This window comes from Zootoca vivipara, chromosome 11 (genome assembly GCF_965207765.1).
Source record: "Zootoca vivipara chromosome 11, rZooViv2.hap1.1, whole genome shotgun sequence".
Classification (NCBI taxonomy): domain Eukaryota; kingdom Metazoa; phylum Chordata; class Lepidosauria; order Squamata; family Lacertidae; genus Zootoca; species Zootoca vivipara.
This window is the reverse complement of record NC_142594.1, coordinates 8,005,559-8,024,537: the sequence shown is the minus strand read 5'-3', so window position 1 is coordinate 8,024,537 and position 18,979 is coordinate 8,005,559. Positions and strand designations below refer to the sequence as shown.

Sequence of the window (18,979 nt, the reverse complement as noted above, 5' to 3'; positions counted from 1 at the left end):
TTTACACAGAGCTTTGAGGCTGAACCAAGAGAAGAGCTGCCAGTTGCTATACAAGCCCTTGGTTCTCTGGCCAGTGACTGGGGCCATGCTGATTTCCCTCCTCCTCTCTGTAGCCAGCTCCTGCAGAGCTGCAAGATATGGAATACAAGTGTGCATAAAGACTTGGATGCAGCAGGCTGAGAAAGGACATCTCTGCATCAAACTAAGTTGTGTCACTTGCTTGTGGGACATGAAAGTGACAGAGATGACCAGGACATAATTTGATACGGAGATGTCCCCTTCAACTGTAGCAATTGCCTTCTCTGCAGTGCATTGTTCATAGTCTCCACTCTGCTTAATGCCCAAATGGTTCTTAGGGGCAGAATGAAAGTCATAAAGACCTGACCATTCATATTCACAATATGAACCATGATTAATTTTTCTCAGCCCTCATTGGGCTGTTTTGGGGAAGGAGGGGGTTGCCCTTAGGGTTTTTTTTAATGCACTTGTGCTCATCCCTCCCTCTTGTTTCTCAGTGTTTTGTATTCTGCCAGCACTTACCCATGGAGGCCAATCCATTTGGGTGAATAAGGCCCTGCCTCCCCCAACTCAAACTACCCTCAGCCAATTGCCACGTGCATTCTTACTTACAACTAGTCCAGAGAGTGGCCCTGGCTGTCAGCTTCCTCCTTCTTAGTTCCAGTGTTGTAAATGTAGAACTCAACAGAGAAGAGGATGGGGACAAATCTAGAATTAGTTGGCTCCACATATCCTTGGCTCTGGCATCCATTGGCCGCAGGTCTCCCACCTTGCCAGTCTCAATGGGCACCAGTCTACCATTGGCATTCAACACTTGATTTTTCTATTTGAGAGAGATTTCCACTAGGCAAAATTGTGCTTTGACCTGGTAATAGTATCACGTGGAACAGATCTGTGTTATAAACTCTTAACTTACAGCCCCAAACCCAAGTTCTATTTTCAAAGACACATCAACAACAGTAGACCATTCTGCGTTGCTTTGTTCAGTGTTGTTTTAGTTTGAAATCCTAATGTCAAAGTGAAGAAATATACTTTTAATAATAAACAAAAATGAGCTGCTTTAAGGAGTGTTTTTTCCCCTCTCCTGTTGCAGATCCAGAGCTTTGAGGATGAATCTTCCTGGGGAAATCCTCTTGGAAGCACTTCAGGTGGGTATTAGCAACCATAATTGCTTTATAAAATTTTGCAAATTTGCCGTATGTGAGAGCCTTGGAAATAGAATTGCCAGAGATATGGACTGAATGGTCAACCAAAAACATTCCCTCACAACCTGGTGTCTTTATTCAATATATAAACCCTCCCTGTTTTGAAGGAGAGTTTCATATGGATGGATGGGATTCTTGTAAGAGTCAAGTTGTCAATGGGTAGGAGAGTGGGGTGGAAGTAAACAAAAGAGATTGCAGGAAGTATCTTGTTTTCAGTAGACTTTGATTGTTGGCTTTTCTAAGATGTGTTTTCTGAGTAATTCTTATTTGCTGGAAGGTAGGAAGTAGAGCCTGAGGAGATTTCATGGTTGAGTTACACCAGAGATATGTGGTCAAAACAAAAAATAAAAAAAATTCCTTCCAGTAGCACCTTAGAGACCAACTAAGTTTGTCATAGGTATGAGCTTTCGTTTGCATGCACACTTCTTCAGATACACTGAAAAAGAAGTCACCAGACCCTTATATATAGTGAGAGGGTGGGGAGGGGTATTACTTAGAAGGGTGGTGGGAATAGGTGATTGGTTGATAGGAGTGGTAAACCTGTTGACGACTGTTAATGACTGTTAACGACTGCAATTGGTCTTGCAGGAAAAAGCAAGGGGTGAGATGGCTGAAGAAAGCTTTATCATGTATAATGAGATAAGAATCCAATGTCCTTATTCAGACCAGGTCTCTCCATGGTTTTAAGCTTGGTAATGAGTTGCAATTCAGCAACTTCTCTTTCCAGTCTGTTTCTGAATTTTTTCTGTAATAAGACAGCTACTTTGAGATCTTGTATAGAATGTCCTGGAGATTGAAGTGTTCTCCTACTGGTTTCTCTGTCTTGTGATTCCTGATGTCACAAAGGATAAATGGACGTAAATCATTGTTCTATATACACAATGTCGTCATCATATTGGTCAACCATTTAGATCTGCTCTTAGTTGTGTGCTGTGCAAGGTTCCAACTGCATCCAAAGTCTCATGAAAATCTATGTGTGAATTGTGGTAGAATTGGGACCTGCATTTAGGTACCTTGTGGAGGTGTCAAATGCAAATGCCTAGACCAGCCTTCAGTTGGCATCATAAAATACCACCAGGTAATAATGTATGGATTTCATATGTGTTAGTTACAGCAATTGGGGCCTGCCTGCCTGCCTGCCTGCCTGCCTGCCTGCCTGCCCATGAGGTGGGGTGAAACTGCCACCTTGGGGGGGGGCAGAATTCGAATAGGTGGTTACCTGTACAGGAACCCTGCCCAGTTTGCTACTTCTGCTGGTTACTGAGAAATGGCACTGGTTTTTAGCCAGATCTCATGAGATCTTGCAGAAATCTTGTGAGATCTGGGCACCATTGTTGCAGGTAGGGGGAAGGAAGGGAGACTTCGGCAGCCCAGCAGCATGGCGGTATAGTGGCAGGTGGCTGTTTCATCTCAGGTGGTGAAACGGGACACACTGTCCCTAACAGCAATGATCAGATAGAGAAATGCTGTGATCCAGGGAAGGAGGTGCAGGTGACATTGCTTGGTCTTCCTATATGGACAGGCAGTTTGGGCTGAAAGTAAGGGTAAGAACATGGTCCGTGCAAGTGGTGGTGGCTCCATCAGTTCCGTTTGTGTTGTGCGAATGAATATGCCATAACCAAAGGAGATGTTACGACTCACGATGAACATTGACTAGAACCCACAGTTTGGGAGACATACTTCAACATGTATAATATTTGCATGGCCGCAGCGTGGTGTGTTTGTTCATTATTACTAATTCTAGAGAGCCCCAGCATGCAACTTCATGGGTTGGCTTATTTAAAAGACAAGATAAGATGAACATTGGGTGAAACATATCTGCTGGATGGCAGAAATTCAAAAGGTAGCATTTCCCATATTAGGCAGGTGGTTTGAACATAGCTAGTAACTGAGCTCAGAAGCAGTCGGTCAAGCAGATAAGTCAAGCAGGATGAGAGAAGGTGAGCCTGTGTTGGAATGACCAGTTGCTCAAACTTAAACGTCATGTGACCCTAACTGAATGGATAACTGCAGGACCAAACTCTTGCCATCTGGTGGTACTGCCAGAATTCCTTGCTGTTTGAAACTCCCTGGGTTGTGTAGCATGGCAGACCCAGCCCTGTGGGAATTCCTGCATGCTGAGGTTCAGCAGGAATATCTCTGTCTTCTTTTAGACATCTCCTAAAAACTTATTCAGGTGTGGCTTTGCAGTATCTTTTTTTTTGTACTAACCGGTATTTATTGCTGTTTTACATTATTTATTATTATTATTATTATTATTATTATTATTTATTTATTTATTTATTTTAAGGCTTCAGCATTTTTTAAATTAATGACGTTTTTATTTATTTGATTGCAATGTTGTATCCTATATACCATCTTGCTATATTTTTATGAAAATGCCATCTATATTTATTTCAATAAATATAAATAATAAACTATGAATGGGATGACAGGGTATACCCAGTGCTTTTTTTCTGGGGGGGGGGACACGGGGGGATGCATACCCCTAAACATTTTGTGAATCTTAGTTTGACCTCATTGAGGGGCAGTATTTCAATATGAGTAGGAAAATGAGAGTACTCCTAAACATTTTTTTTAGGGGGAAAAGCACTGGGTATACCTCTAAGGAAAACATAGTATTTAAATGTAATTTATACTCTATTTTGTTCCTTACCTTTTTTAAAAATGTCATTATTTTAAAAATGTCTCATTTCAAAACAGAGCTTTGAAATGAGATTTTTCTTGTCCCGAGACTTCAGGTATGGGATGAGTTAATTATTCCAAACGGGCAAGTACTCCCCGCTCTAATTCATGTACTTTAAATCTGGCCATATTTGTAAGAGTTGGTTAGGAGCATAGACTACACTGTATGGTAGATCTAACTGAGCATGAAAGAGAAAGATACAGACCGAGTATTTTGGTTACATAGACATGATGAAAATACTTTCCAATGCACCTAGGTCCCTTAGCTCTTGGACCAGGCCTCTGTCCTCATCCAATTGCTCACAATTTTGCACAACACACACACACACACACACCTCATGCAGTGAAAGACCATTCCTTGGCTGTTGTGTGCTGTTTCTCTTAGCTGTTCCCTGTGCCAAGCATCTTGATGCTCCTTTCGTCTTTCCTTCCCCTTGAGCCGAATGCGGAGACTTAATTCTAAAAGACACTCAAACCCCAAGCATCTCTAGATAACTTCCAAGGAATACCGGAGTGTTTTCGAGCAACGTGTGTGTGTGTGTGTGTGTGTGTGTGTTCTACACAAAATATTACAATTTTTATTAGGCAATTTTATCATTGTTATAAATAAGTAATTGTACTGGGGAGAAGGGATAATCCTTATTTAATTAAATTCATCTATACTCCCAGGTTGGCAGCAACCAGACATATGTGAGACTAATACCCACAGCCTGCCTTGTATGCATGTGCAATTAAAAATTCACTCTACAGTAGCACTGGCAGTTTAGTGTTGCTTTTGGCATTTACAAATTCTTTTATTTTGTGACTTTTTTCCCACCATACACATATGCTGGAGCAGATGTTGCTTATTTGTTGTTTATTCAAATCTGTAAGCTCTGGCAGCAAACGCCATTGTTCTGTAATGAAGCTTTGCTCACTGTCCTGTATTAGGAAGGCCCAGCAAATGTCTGATGGGCACTTAGCTCCCAGCAGGAGGATGTACGTATTTCATCAGCAATTTATACATCCATTTGAGGATCCTGGCTGCAGGGCAGTGCAAAGGAATGGAAAGGCACAGAGCATAGGCAAGATCAGGGCAGCCTGGTCGTAGTAGCCTTGTCTTTTATTTTCACCCGAACTTACCTGGTGTGCTGATTCACGGTTCAGCACCTGGGAACAGAGTTGTTATTGCACACCAGTGCTTCCCCCCTTTCAGCTGGTTTTGGGGGAGGATGTGAAGGTGACTAAGATAGCATGTGGCTGAAAATTCAGCAGCAGCCGCTATACTTAATTGTAACAGGTATGGCATTTGTGCCTGTTGGTGTCCATCCCTTCCTTTGGGCTTGCCCCCCCCGCCTCTTCCCCCACCCCCACCCCAGACAGCTTTTTCCAAGGGGGCACTGACCAAAGAAGGAATGGCTGATCCCCAAACCGGCTCTGCTAATGCAACAGCATCCATTGGCTGAAAAGCCCCCTTTGCAGCCCAAGAGGCAATCAATCAGAGAAAGTAACCACCTCCATCTGGCACATGGTAGCCTGGATACTCACTTCCGCAGCCTTTTGTGATTCATCTTGTCCCAACAAGTGGTGCCAGGGACCAAACTGCACTCGAGTCTTTCCAGCAGCTGGGTATATTTACCTCCCCAGCCCGCTGAGCTGACATATTAGCTCCCCTGACTTATTGAGTGGCAATTCTTTTAATTATCACACCTTCCCTTCCTCCTCCTCCTCCTCCTTGCAATCTCTTTCACGTACAGTTTGGCACCATGGGAATATCTGCAGAAGGCAATCAGCATTTTTCTTAATTGACTGTGTTCCAATAGTGTGAATCCTGTTTATTATCCTCCTGTAAAGTACATATGGGAACGATTGCTTGATGGCGAGAAAGAGTGCCACAATGATTTTCCCGTTTCTGATGGCGACGGGCAAGTTCTGTTGGTTTTCACAGATGGTAGTTGCTTGCCAAATGCTAATGATGGGAGCAAAAGGTATTATGTGTGCACTTATTATTTAAAATCTCTCTTCCCCTCCCCCCCGTCACATTTCTTCAAATCACATCTCTTAAATTTCCTATGAAATCCTATGGTTCGTATAGTTTATCTGCAAATATCTGCATGTTGACAAATAATGGGCAGAAATAAATAGAATGATGTTTAATGCATGGTCCTTATCATTTGATAGGATTGGCTATTGATTTTTCTTTTTAAAAATCTGGTATAAGAGAGAGCACCACAATATTTCATAGTTCCCTGTCCTTCTCTCTTTCCAAGTCTTGTCCACTTACACCCTTGCCTAATATTTTTGAGCTGTAACATAATCTCATAGAATTATGGGATATAACTGCATTGGCAGATGTGATTGCAATAGGCTGGTGCTAAACATCTGAGAGGTTGAGTATCCCAGGTCAATCCTCAAACATCTGGAAATAGTAGAGGGATGCTGATTTCCAGTGATTTCCCCATAAGCCTGCCTCCCACCTAGAGCCAGGGCTCCAGATTTGTATTTGCCACATCTCTGGGAAGGCTGAAATGATAAGTTCCGCCCACTATTGTGTGGGCTGGGCGATCCCTCCCTTACCTGGCCAACTCTCTCCTGGCAACGCCCCCCCCCAGCTGGGCTTGGGTGACTGGCAGAGGTAGGCGGCTACCTCCAGGTGTCCAGCCGGGGTGGTGGTGAATCCAGACTGTACTGCCGGGAGCTGCATTGGATCGGGGGGGGGCTGCGTGCAACCACACAAAAGGCGCCCCCTTTTGATGTGGGGAGTGGTTATTTACATTACAGCCTTCAGGACCTTTTCACTCTGTTCACCAAATGCTCTTCATGTTACAGTCTTCAAAATGATCATCAGGTGATGGCATTAGAAGGAAACAAACGTGTATGCCGTCTCTCTGTGGTCTGAAAAAGTCTACCGACTAATCTAGGCAGAGAGGTTAACTGCATCGCTGAGCATCGTAACAAAGATTTAGATGTTACAATGCACTGGGAATTTGCCAGCCTTAAGTCTGATGTGGAAAAGGTCTGCATCCTGTCCAAATGAATTCATGTGTGACTTTCCTAATGTCACCGGCAGCCTGCCATGGGTCCCAGGGTCCCTCTGCCACATTACCATGCTGCTTTGCTTGCTAGTAAAAATGAGCATGTCACATTGCCACTCATTGATACTGAGCTCCCAACTCTGCCCTCCCCTCTCCTCGCCTGCAAATGATCCCTGGCCGTCTCGCTACGATCCCAGTTGCCTCTTGCTACGTTCATGTTGGGAATGTGAGGGGAAAGATGTGGCCGTGGACGCTCACAAAATCCTAAAGAGTTGAAATGCTTTGGGGAAAGTGTCGAGCTAATCTCAGACGTCGCTTTTTCTCTGCGGCAGGAGATTGACATATTGGCCTCTTTGCAGAGCTCAGTCGAGGTCTGGCTTAGATGAAGTCAAGATAAAAGGAACCACCGTGTCAAATAAAAATCGCCTTCCTTGCCTAAGAACATAAGAAGAGGCCCACTAGATCAGACAAGCATAGCTGCCAAGTACCCCGTTTTCCCCGGGAAACCCTCGTTTTTACTTACCTTTTCCTGGTGGTCCCCCGTATCACTTAGTCTCCCGTTTTTCTCCGTTATTTTCTCCTGCCAGCGGCCATTTTTTTCCTTTCCGATTTGCCTTTCTATGGGCACCAAAAATGGTCGCCACCGGCTTCAAAAGTCGCATCTACGCATGTCCGGAAGTGCATAGACGTGACTTCCGGTCTCGGCGGTGGCCATTTTTGGTGCCTATAGATGGGCGGAGCGACACCGGAGGTTGCGTCGACGCACTTCCTGACATGCATACAAGTGAGTTTCGAAGCCGGCGGCAGCCATTTTTGGTTCCCATAGAAGGGCAAAGCGACACCGGAAGTTACGTCGACGCAACTTCCGGTGTCACACGGCTGCCGGTCCCGGATTCTGCAGTCCAGGACTTGGAAGGTAAGGACAAGCAGTCTGTCTGATCCAACATCCAGTTTCCATAGTGGCCACATGGCCAGACTAGAAGGCAGTAGGTCTCTGGTCTTCAGTCTCTGGTCTTCAGTGGTATGCGGCCCCTGAATCCTGAAGGGAGCATATGGCCATCCTGGTTGATAGCCAATGACAGCCTTATTCTATGCATCAGGAGTGGGGAATCTGCGGCCCACTAAATGTGCCTGGGCTGCATTTCCCATCAGCCCCATCCCAGCAGGAGCAGTAGGGGTGGTGTGTGGCAGTCACAGCTTAGCCACCCATCATCATCATTAATTAAATTTATATACTGACCTTCACAGACCTGCGGATCTCAGGGCAGTTCACTACACAAAATTCCAATATAGAAGCACAAAATGCCTGATAAAAACAAGAACAAGAACTGAACAAACCAATCACTGCCCACCATCCCTTCCCAAGAGCGCATTTAAAAGGGCATTGGATGTCAACCAGCCGAAGGCCTGGTTGAAGAGGAACGTTTTTGCCTGGTGTCTAAAGGTGTATAGTGAAGGCGCCGGATGAACCTTCCTGGTGAGAGCATCCCACAAATGGGGAGCCACTACAGAAAAGGCCCGTTCTCGTGTTGTCACCCTCTGGACCTCATGTGGAGGAGGCACATGAAGAAGGGCCTCTGCTGAAAGGTGGTCCTTGCGGTATTGTGGTTCTAAGCCATTTAAGGCCTTATAGGTCTAAAACAGCATTTTGAATTGGGCCCGGAAACTAATAGGGAGCCTGCACAGTCAGGCCAGGATCATACCAAATCCAACCATTGGTCTAGTTAGCTGAATCCTCTGTGCACTGACTGGTAGGAATTCTTCGGGGTTTCAGGCAAGAGTCTTTACCTGCCCTGCTTGGAAATCCCATGGATAGAAGCTGGGACAAGGCATATACCCTGTCCCTGAGCTGTGGCTCTGGCACAGCAGTTTATTGTGTGTAAAAAGTGAACGCGGGTGGTAGGGACGCGAGTGGCGCTGTGGGTTAAACCACTGAGCCTAGGGCTTGCCGATCAGAAGGTCGGAGATTCGAATCCCTGCCACAGGGTGAGCTCCCGTTGCTCGGTCCCTGCTCCTTCCAACCTAGCAGTTCGAAAGCACGTCAAAGTGCAAGTAGATAAATAGGTACCACTCCAAGCAGGAAGGTAAGCGGTGTTTCCATGCGCTGCTCTGGTTCGCCAGAAGCAGCTTTGTCATGCTGGCCACATGACCCAGAAGCTGTATGCCGGCTCCCTCGGCCAATAAAGCGAAATGAGCGCCACAACCCCAGAGTCGGACACGACTGGACCTAATGGTCAGGGGTCCCTTTACCTTTAAAAAGTGAAAGCGACACATGAGCCGGCTCTTATGTTTCTCTGGAACACAATGAAATTACACCAGATTGCATTGCACCTCCATGACAAAAGCCAACCATCCCTCGCTTGAGAGTCTTGAATTGTGCAATGCTGTAGCACCCGTGGACTACTGTGGCCACACCAAACTTTCTCATGTTCATTCTCACATGCACATTGGACGTATAGAAGCAGATGCATGGACTCGGATACCTCCTCAGCTATCTCCTCTGTCTCTTCACTCATTGAATGATTAGCCTGATGACGGGGAGTGGCAATTTGCATTGCCTAACCCAGTACCGTGTCTACTTTACTATCTATCTATCATCTATCTATCTATCTATCTATCTATCTATCTATCTATCTATCTATCTATCTATCTATCTATCTAGTTTATCTGCTGCTGCTGCTGCTGCTGCTGCTGCCAAAATGGGAAGGGTGAGAGAAATTTGCTGGTGGGGAAAAATTAGACTCCCCCCCCCAAAAAAAACCTGGGGTTAGCCACCTGGGCTGTAACATAATGTTGCTCCCCCCCATCTTATCTACAGTTGACAGTGAATAGTCTCTTCCTTCCTTAAAGACTTTTCAGTTGTGGAATCCCCAACAACACCAGTTCTCCCAGAACCACTTTTATCCCACTTACATCTCTTGGAAGCCGCGGGGTTGGGGTGAAGGTTTGCCACAGCTGCAATGGCATCTCTGTACTTTCAAACACTCACAGCTTTGTGTCTCATTTCATTAGGACTCGACACAGATGTCAGCCGGCTTTCCCACTGTTTGGCAAGGATTAGGAACTGGACTGGAGCCAGTTAGTGAGATGAAGATAATATGAACAACTGGGAAGGCAGGACACTGTGAGAACCTGACAAAGATGAATTACGTACAGGAAATGGTCCAAGGCCATCTTTTAAGGTGGTTTGGGAACTTGGGGTTCTGTGGATAACCTCCCCATCATATTGGAACCAGTGGCAAAAATATGTTAAGATGCTTTAAATCCTTCTAAAATGGGCTTTAATATTATGCTTTTGCCTCTGGAATACAGAATCCAAAGTGGCCAACATCACTGCAGGTGCTTTTTGAAAGACCCTCAATTCCCCCACCCTGAACTATACTTATCCTAGCCCTGCACCAGCACCATAGCATCCTATCACATCTGCACAAGAGGGTGGGGAGAGAGAGACAGAATTGCAGGGGGTGGGTCATAGTTACCATATTATTTTTGCTGCTGTTGTTGCCATTTATTACCCACCCTTTAAGGTCCCAGCCTTAGATGTTAAGACACAGCATTATTAATATAATAATATTATTTTATATAATAATAATAATAATAATAATAATAATAATAATAATAATAATAATAAAATAAAAAAATTCCTTCAGTAGCACCTTAAAGACCAACTAAGTTTTTATTTTGGTATGAGCTTTCGTGTGCATGCACACTTCTTCAGAACAAGAAGTGAAGAAGTGTGCATGCACACGAAAGCTCATACCAAAATAAAAACTTAGTTGGTCTTTAAGGTGCTACTGAAGGAATTTTTTTATTTTACTTCGATCCAGACCAACACGGCTACCTACCTGTAATAATAATAATGTTATTTTACAAACACAAGTCCTGCATCCTGTCAGCTATTCTCTGATCTGTACTCTAGGCAGCAGTTGCAGCAACAGTGGGGACGCATCCTTCCACTAGTTTATGTACTGCCCGGCTGCACACATGCAGCCAGAGACTTCACTTGCATGGAGGCTGCCTCTGCTCTTCCCTCTTCAGCCCTCTCCTGTTACCAGGAGACAGTGGTGCAGGCAAGGATGGGGAAGCACCCAACCTTTCACTTGCCTGACCTGCCTCTTGCTCCTCTTCCTGGTGTGCTCCAACCTCCTGCTTTGACGCTTCCCCTGCCTCTGACTCTTACCTCCTGGATGACACAGATCCCCACAAAATACTGCCCCCCTCTCTCAAGTCAGACTCCACCCCCCCCTTCCCACACTCATCAGCATCCTGCCAGTCCATGACATCAGACATAGGCCGTTTGGTCACTTTCCTCTCCCAGCTTTCAGTTTTTCTTTCCATCTGACTACTGGAGTTTCTGTGGGAGAGATTCCCCCATGAACTCATAATATATGGTATGTATCTGCCCCTCTGCAAATTTTGGGCTTTGCTTAAGCATTCTGATACCTCTCTCTTGTTTCTCAGTTGGCTCTGTTCAGACTCCATTTCTATCAGCCCTCACACACCTGAGTTTGCCATTAGATGGAGTGATATTTGACAACTGCCACCATTTGTCAATACTTGGCTGCAGATATACAACAGCAATTATGTTTGATATCCATCTTGTGATGCAATTGTATTAACAACTCATTCCTTTGGCCAGTTTAATGTCTAATTTCTATTCCAGAATCCCAGTGCTGAATTTTTAGACTGGATCTCGACAACAAATACCAAATTTTGACATTTGGAAGTTCCACATATTTCAGAGCTTTGCAAAATGTCATTTTGGCATTATTACAAAGAATAGTAGTGAAGAAACAAAACTGGAGCAGTTGGATATAAAATCCCCTGGGCTACATTAATTTGATGTTAGTTGGTCTAAGCCACTTTAATGCCTAGGTTGAATCATATGCTCTGTAGTTCATTGTTCCAGGCATGCTCTTCACTGAACTTTTCCTCCATGTTAGGGATAGAGGGGAAGTTCTATTTTGTTCACATTTTAATGCAAAACTACCTAATCCACACTTCCAAACTAGAACTTCAAAGCTCACAAATCGCTGAATTTTGCGATGCAATCCTCCAAGAAAACGATTTGTACAAACATGCATAGGTTAGGGAAATAGTTGCATTAAAATTCATATATTAGAAAACGGTATTCAAAAATGCATTCTGTTAGGGGAAATTGCTCACAAAGATTGTCAGCCACACCTGCGTTCAAAACTGTGTTGGCAAGGAGAAATTTGCACTAGAACGTTGAGAAATTTTCAAGAGGAAATTTACAAATCATTGTGAACTGAATTGAAGATTGGGAAAAGGAGAAAATGAGAGAAGCCAAATACACCACACTATCTACTGTGGTGTGTCAGTTCCTTCACCAGTCCATGATAACACACACTGAGTACATTGTCTTCCACCTTAATATGTTTTGCAATTTAGTGGTATATAGATACTTTTATAAATAAAGAAATAAAATGTTTTTTTTCAGAAGTGAATCTAGCCAAGCTCAATGAGTTTTGCTCTTAAATATGCATGGATCTGATTGCAGCCTTAGTCTTTAATTTTTTTTGTTCCATTGCTATTCCTACAGTCAATAGGAACACAGGCATTGTAAAAGAGTTTATCTGAGTGTTCACGTATTTCAAGTTTTACACTGGAGGTTTGTCTGCTGCTGCCACCTACTGGTCATTTTAAGGTTTGAAGTTAAGGTTTTTAAATCGCTCCGTACCATTGATTTCCTTGGTCTGTTGAATTTGGTAGACTAGTATGGCCTAAATAGTTTTGTATCTCCTATATGTCAGAGAAATTCTGCTGATCTTTTGGGGAATATGATTTTGCTGAGGAAAAGCCAACTCTGTAAGGCTTTAAATCTCAAGCATCTCGTCAGAAGCAAGGTGCTTATTATATTCAAAAAATAGGTTTACATCTGAATATAAACAGGTAGGGCAATTTTCTACCAGGATTACTAATTTCCCAATGAGACTGTGAGAAGGAGAGCTGAACCGTTCTCCCTGAAATGTGTGGCACAACTGCATGTGCATCTACTCAGAAGTAAGTCCCTCAGAATTCAGTGAGGCTACTCTCATGTAAATATGCATAGGATTGCAGCCCAAAAGTTCCTTGATGAAAAAATGTCTGTTGTTTGAAACACCTTGGGCCCTATTTTTACAGTAAATTTTGTTTTTAGAATAAAGGTGTGTGTCCTCCTTTGAGCTTTGCCATAGCTTTGCAATTTAGTGGTATATAACAGCAGCAGCAGTTAAAATTAGCAGGCAATTTACTAGTGTCACTATCGTGATCTTTGCTTTTACAGCCTTCCTTATGCCCTATAACAAAAAAGTTACATAACTGTATTTCCCTTTGCTGCTGTGGCCTTTGGACATCTGGAATTAATAATAAACCTGAAGCAGAGCCACAGAACACAACAGCAGAATGAATTCTTAGCAAGATCAATGTGTGGTTTTTTGAAAAATGGGAAGCTTCAAATGGAACGTCACAATTGAAGAAGAGTCGGTGGTGGTGAATAGCATGTGTGGTCCCCTGCACTTCTACCTCCAGGCTCCAGATGGTCCAGGGTTGCCCAGCTTTAGTCTAGTGATGGCACCTATTGTTTAAAAGCTGCAGGGCACCGTGTGTTTGTGCAGCCTATTCTGGTCTGGCAGAAGTGTCCTTTATGAATACAGCAGCAGTGAGGGTACCACTCTTCTATGGGGTCACTCCTTTAACATTTAAAACATTGCTGCACGAATTGTGCTCTTCATGTTGTGCGCCACCCTGGGGTCTTTGGATAAATGGTGGTGTACAAATGGGACCCAGGTGGCGCTGTGGGTTAAACCACTGAGCCTAGGGCTTGCTGATCAGAAGTCGGCGGTTCGAATCCCTGCAATGGGGTGAACTCCCGTTGCTCGGTTCCAGCTCCTGCCCACCTAGCAGTTCGAAAGCACATCAAAGTGCAAGTAGATAAATAGGGACCGCTCCGGCGGGAAGGTAAACGGCGTTTCCGTGCGCTGCTCTGGTTCGCCAGAAGCAGCTTTGTCATGCTGGCCACATGACCCGGAAGCTGTCTGCGGACAAACGCCGGCTCCCTCGGCCTATAGAGCAAGATGAGCGCCGCAACCCCAGAGTCGGACACGACTGGACCTGATGGTCAGGGGCCCCTTTACCTTTACAAATTGAATAAATAAAAACAATGTTTTAAAAAATAAAGGCCCAGCACCTACTGGGATGAGGCCAATCTGACTAGGCAATGACACTGGATCAACAACTGCAAGGTAAGGAGGTGCTATGAATAACAGGTCTCACCTGTATGATGTTGGACTTTTAACCATTGTAGCAGCATTGTGGGATGAATCTGCAGAAATGTGCCCCCCCCCCCGGCACCTCTGGAAGAATACATGAGCACACGACCTGCCTTCCTCCTACATGCATAGCCATTGGAGAGTCTGGTTGCATACAAACTGCATATTCATAAGCACACTTTGGGCAGTATCCCTGATTGCTTGGACGGAGCCTAGGCACAATCAGTTTGTACTTAGGTATAGGCTTTTTCTCAAGCTATGCATTGAGGGAGAGCCGTGAGCAGGCAGAGTCCTCCTTCCCTTATTATCTCCCTCTTTCTTCAGGCTGGTCCTCCTCCATTCCTATCTGGTGTGAGGGACAAACAATGGAACACCCTCTAGTGATTGCCCATGGACATCCCCAAGCTAATATGCTCCAACTTTAGAACTAAAATAAATAACAGAGAACCTCTCACTCTCTCGCTCGCTCACTTGGCTGTCAAGAGCAGCAGATGCTGAAACCACCTGAAATAAAGGCTGAAATAAAACTCTCCAGTCGTCATTTCAATTACTTTCCTTCTCACCTTTATTTTTCTAATTATAGATGTGATAGTGACAAGAACAAACAGTTGCCAGTCTGACAGCAGTGGATTTCTGGAAGATCCTTCAGAGCCTTTACCTCTCCAGGTGAGTGGGGACCGAGAAGCCTAAACCTAAAAAAAGGATCACATTGTAATTTGGAACAAGGGTGTTCTGCTGATTGTGATGTGGGCTTCCTTGTTGACATGCTAAATCCAGTTTTGGATGTCCATGCGAAATATATCACTTCTCAATTGCAGGAATTTTCAGCGGCTATTTTCTGACTGATAAAAGTGCCTGCCTGGACGTTTTTCCTTGTACGGTATACTGAGAAGTTCTAAGCCATGGGTAGGCAAACTAAGGCCCGAGGGCTGGATCCGGCCCAATCGCCTTCTAAATCCAGCCCACAGATGGTCCAGGAATCAGCATGTTATTACACGAGTAGAATGTGTCCTTTTATTTAAAATGCATCTGGGTTATTTGTGGGGCATAGGAATTCGTTCATTTTCTTCCCCAAAATATAGTCTGCCCCCCCCCCACAAAGTCTGAGGGATAGTGGACTGGCCCCCTGCTGAAAAAGTTTGCTGACCCCTGTAAGCCTACATTTCAGATATGTTAGCGGTGCCCATGCTAATTTTCCTAGCGAGATTCTTCTTCGCAGCTGAAGGCATGTGCCAACTGCAACACACACACAATACAATCCTAAACATGTTTACTCAGCAGTCAGCCCATAAGCTCAATGGGACTCACTGCATTCCTGCATTTCAGGGGGTTGTACTAGATGACCCTCAGGATCCCTCCAGCTGCATGATTCTATGATTCTACATGGACTCAGAAATAAGTCTAACTTATTCCAGTGGAGCTTACTTCCAGGCTGGAGTCCTAAACACCCTAGGAGGTACGCCCCATTAAACACAGTGGAGCTTACTTCTGAATAAGCAGGTACAGGGTTGTGTGATTAGAAGAATAGGCCAAAGCCTTCCAGTTCCACTGGCCTTCTACTGTTTGTGAGAGGCTGGGAGTAGGGATACATGAATCTGTCAATTTGTTTCCCATTTCCACAATTTTAAGTTCAATTTACCAGCATTCTCACATCTGGTTGTGAATTTTTTAAAAAAATAAAAATAAAAATCAGCAGAATTTTAGTACATATGTCTCTTGACAGACACACATCACTGTGTGCAATTTTGCCTACTATATACAGTTTTCCCCAAACAATTTCCCCATACATTTTGCCATTTTGTATGCTGTTTTCATATATGCATTTTTGTGCATACTCCCCTCATACAGACAATTTTGTACAGTTTCGTACACTTAAAAAAAAAAGAACTCGCAAAAAGCTAAAGTAAGCAATTGTGCTGAAAACAATGGGTTGGATTCAGACTAAACAGCAGAATCCTATACAGTGGTGCCTCAACTTAGGAATTTAATCCGTTCCAAAGGCACCTTCGTAGGTCGAAAAATTCGTAAGTCGAAAAACGCCATTGGAAACGCGATTTCCCATAGGAATGCATTGGAAACGGGAAAATTTGTAAGTCGAAGCAACCCTATCTAAAAGTTTGTAAGTTGAAAAATCCCTATCTAAAACCGCCACGGTTTCCTTTCGGATGTCGAGACATTCATAGGCGCGCGGCCATTAGCCCCATTCGTAAGTTGAAAAATTCGGTTGTCGAGTCGTTCGTAAGTCGATGTACCACTGTATATGTCTCCTCAGAAGAACACTGAGTTGAAGTGAGGATTACTCCCAAGTAAGTGGATATAGAATTGCAACCTAATTGAACTTAGCTCTTAGTGGTTTCTCTTCATCTGGCCTTACACCAGATTCACTCCATAGTAATGTTAAAGTGATATTATTTTTCTTCCAGGGCTTGTCTCTGCCTGGTAATTTGAGACTTAGCTGCAGTTCCAATGACTGTCAAGCATTCCTGCGACAGAGGAAAGATTCAACTCTGACTAGCCAGGATCTTCTGCCCGGTGCTAGCATATCGAAAGCAGACGGTAGCAATGCTGTATTCTTGCCCAGCCTCAGCAGAGAACACACTTTTCAGGGAGAGGAGATATTTTATTCCATAAATGAAGAAGATGATATGTGTGAGACTTGCAGTGGTCCGTTTGAAAGCGCAGCTGAAGAAACCCTACAGGGTATGGAGGAGAAGGAGTTGCAAGGACAACAGAAGAGAGAAGATAGTTGTGTACAGGGTTGCACTTCACAACCTTGTCATACTGACAATACAAATCCGGGTGATGATAGCCCTTTAGATAGGAACGGCCTCTCCTCTTCTAGTGAAAGGCACCAAAGTTCTGCTCTCCCAGAGGGAAGCTGTGTGACTGCCATTGACCTCAGTGGCCACCAAATCAGTGAAGATACAAGAGGAAATGAAGAATGTTTGACTGAAGGGGAGGAAACGAGAGACGGGTGTGAAGAAGGTCTTCCCGGAAGTATTGCAGAATGTGTGGAAGGAAAGTACTCTGTGAAGGGTTGTAGAAAGTCGGACTCCCTTGTTGTGGAGGATGTCGCAAGCGGGTGTCGGGAGACTGATATAAATGGGGCGGTTAGATCTTTGGATATATCTGGAGCGCCCAAAACTGAGCATGACATGGTGGCTGCACAACCAGAGATCAATGCCATCTTGAGAAGCCCTCTTCATGATTCTAGCCTTTCCCCTCACTGCTTCAAAGAGGGAGACATTAGCGCCTCGGACACATTGTCAACAGGTATGGAACTGGGCGAAGAAGGAACTGGTGCTAAAACACATACTAGCCTTTTAAAATCTGTCACTGTTCAGATGCCTTCCAGACTTATGTCAACGCTGCGGAGCTTCTCACTGGGTGAAGCTGCTGTAAAAGGTCAATATCTGGATTTCGCATCCAAGGATGAGCCTCAAATTGCATCAGTACCCGGTGTGCCAAAAGAGGATGAGAAGCAAGTGAGAGAAGCTTCTATTCAGACTGACAGGAGCCACAGAAAGAGAGCAGCTCTCCCTCTGTCTCAGAGTCTCCCTTTGTTTCATGGGCATGGACATCTTGTGAAGTCTGCATCTCTGGATACAGGACTTTATGGGAAATACAGATCTTACTGCCTGGAGCCTTTCAATGCCTGGTGTGCCCAGCATAGAGGTCCCTGCTACCCTTTGTGCTCCCATCACTGCTGTTTGTTGTGGCCTTTTCCCTTAGCTCCTTCATGCAGACATCCAGTGGCCTGCTGCTCATCTCATGCCACCATCGAACTGCAGCTTCTGAAAACTCTCAAGCTATTGCAGGACACAGCAATGAGAAATATTTCCTCGGTGAGTATATAACTCAGTGGGCTGCGATTAGGGTTGCCTACCCGGCAAGTGTTCTGCTGGTTCAGCCCATGAAACCTGTGTTCAAGTAAAATCTGCTATATATTTTTGGAAAGTTGTTCATCTGCTTGCCATGCATTTGGACACCAGGATCATAACCAAATTTTACAAGATGGTTCTTGAGACCAAGCAGCAGGTTTTCATCTATGTTTGTGTATAATTGGGTGCCATTTTGAATCAAGATGGTAGACTGAACCTTTCAAAACTGCCTTGATTTTAACCACTGGTTTCAAAACAGCATTGATACTTTGCTTCCATAAAACTCCTCAGCTATGTCGGGTATGAGGTTGCTATTAATCAATACAGGGGTTTTAAACAGTATATTAGGAAGCTGTCTTACACAAGGACAGACAATATGCCTAGCTAGTCCAAGACTGTAAACTCTGACCATCTCCAGGGGAAAAACACTGACTTTTCACATCACTTCCTACCTGACATTTTAACTTGAGATTCTTACCTGGCTTCACTTGCCCATCCTTGCCCTTCTGATACTTCTAATGAGGGGAATGAATATGTCTGAGTGGCATGTCTAATCACAATGTCTGTGGGCCTATTCAGACATGGATTTTATATATACAAAACGTGTGGAGACAGAACCAGGATCTCGCCCCACTTGGCCAAACCTCTGAACACCTCGGTTCTTTTCAGAGATATGGCTGAACACTCAGAGGCTGCCAGTGGGAGCACCGTGTGTGATCCTGTTCCCCTTTCTGTACATGCAATAAACACAGAATAGCCATCTGCACAGGGCCAGGGCCTCCAGGAAAAGGTATGCATAAAAGGCATGCATCCCTACATAAAGGAAGGAGACCCGTTTACATGACATTTTTGCCAGTGCTGCCTGTTCCATGTTTTACATCATGCTTCAAGGAGGGTCTAAATCA

The 18,979-nt window shown here is 44.3% G+C and overlaps 1 protein-coding gene across 2 annotated transcripts in view; it reads left to right on the top strand.

Moving 5' to 3' along the window:
• The window catches only part of ITPRID1 (ITPR interacting domain containing 1), a 44,006-nt gene that overhangs the window by 15,274 nt on the left and 9,753 nt on the right, over positions 1–18,979 (top strand). For both annotated transcript variants that reach the window (XM_035129550.3, XM_088653440.1), the window contains exons 8-10: positions 1,112–1,166; positions 14,777–14,859; positions 16,617–18,038. In XM_035129550.3, the coding sequence (XP_034985441.3) occupies positions 1,112–1,166; positions 14,777–14,859; positions 16,617–18,038 (1,560 nt within the window). The remainder of the gene's footprint in view (positions 1–1,111; positions 1,167–14,776; positions 14,860–16,616; positions 18,039–18,979) is intronic.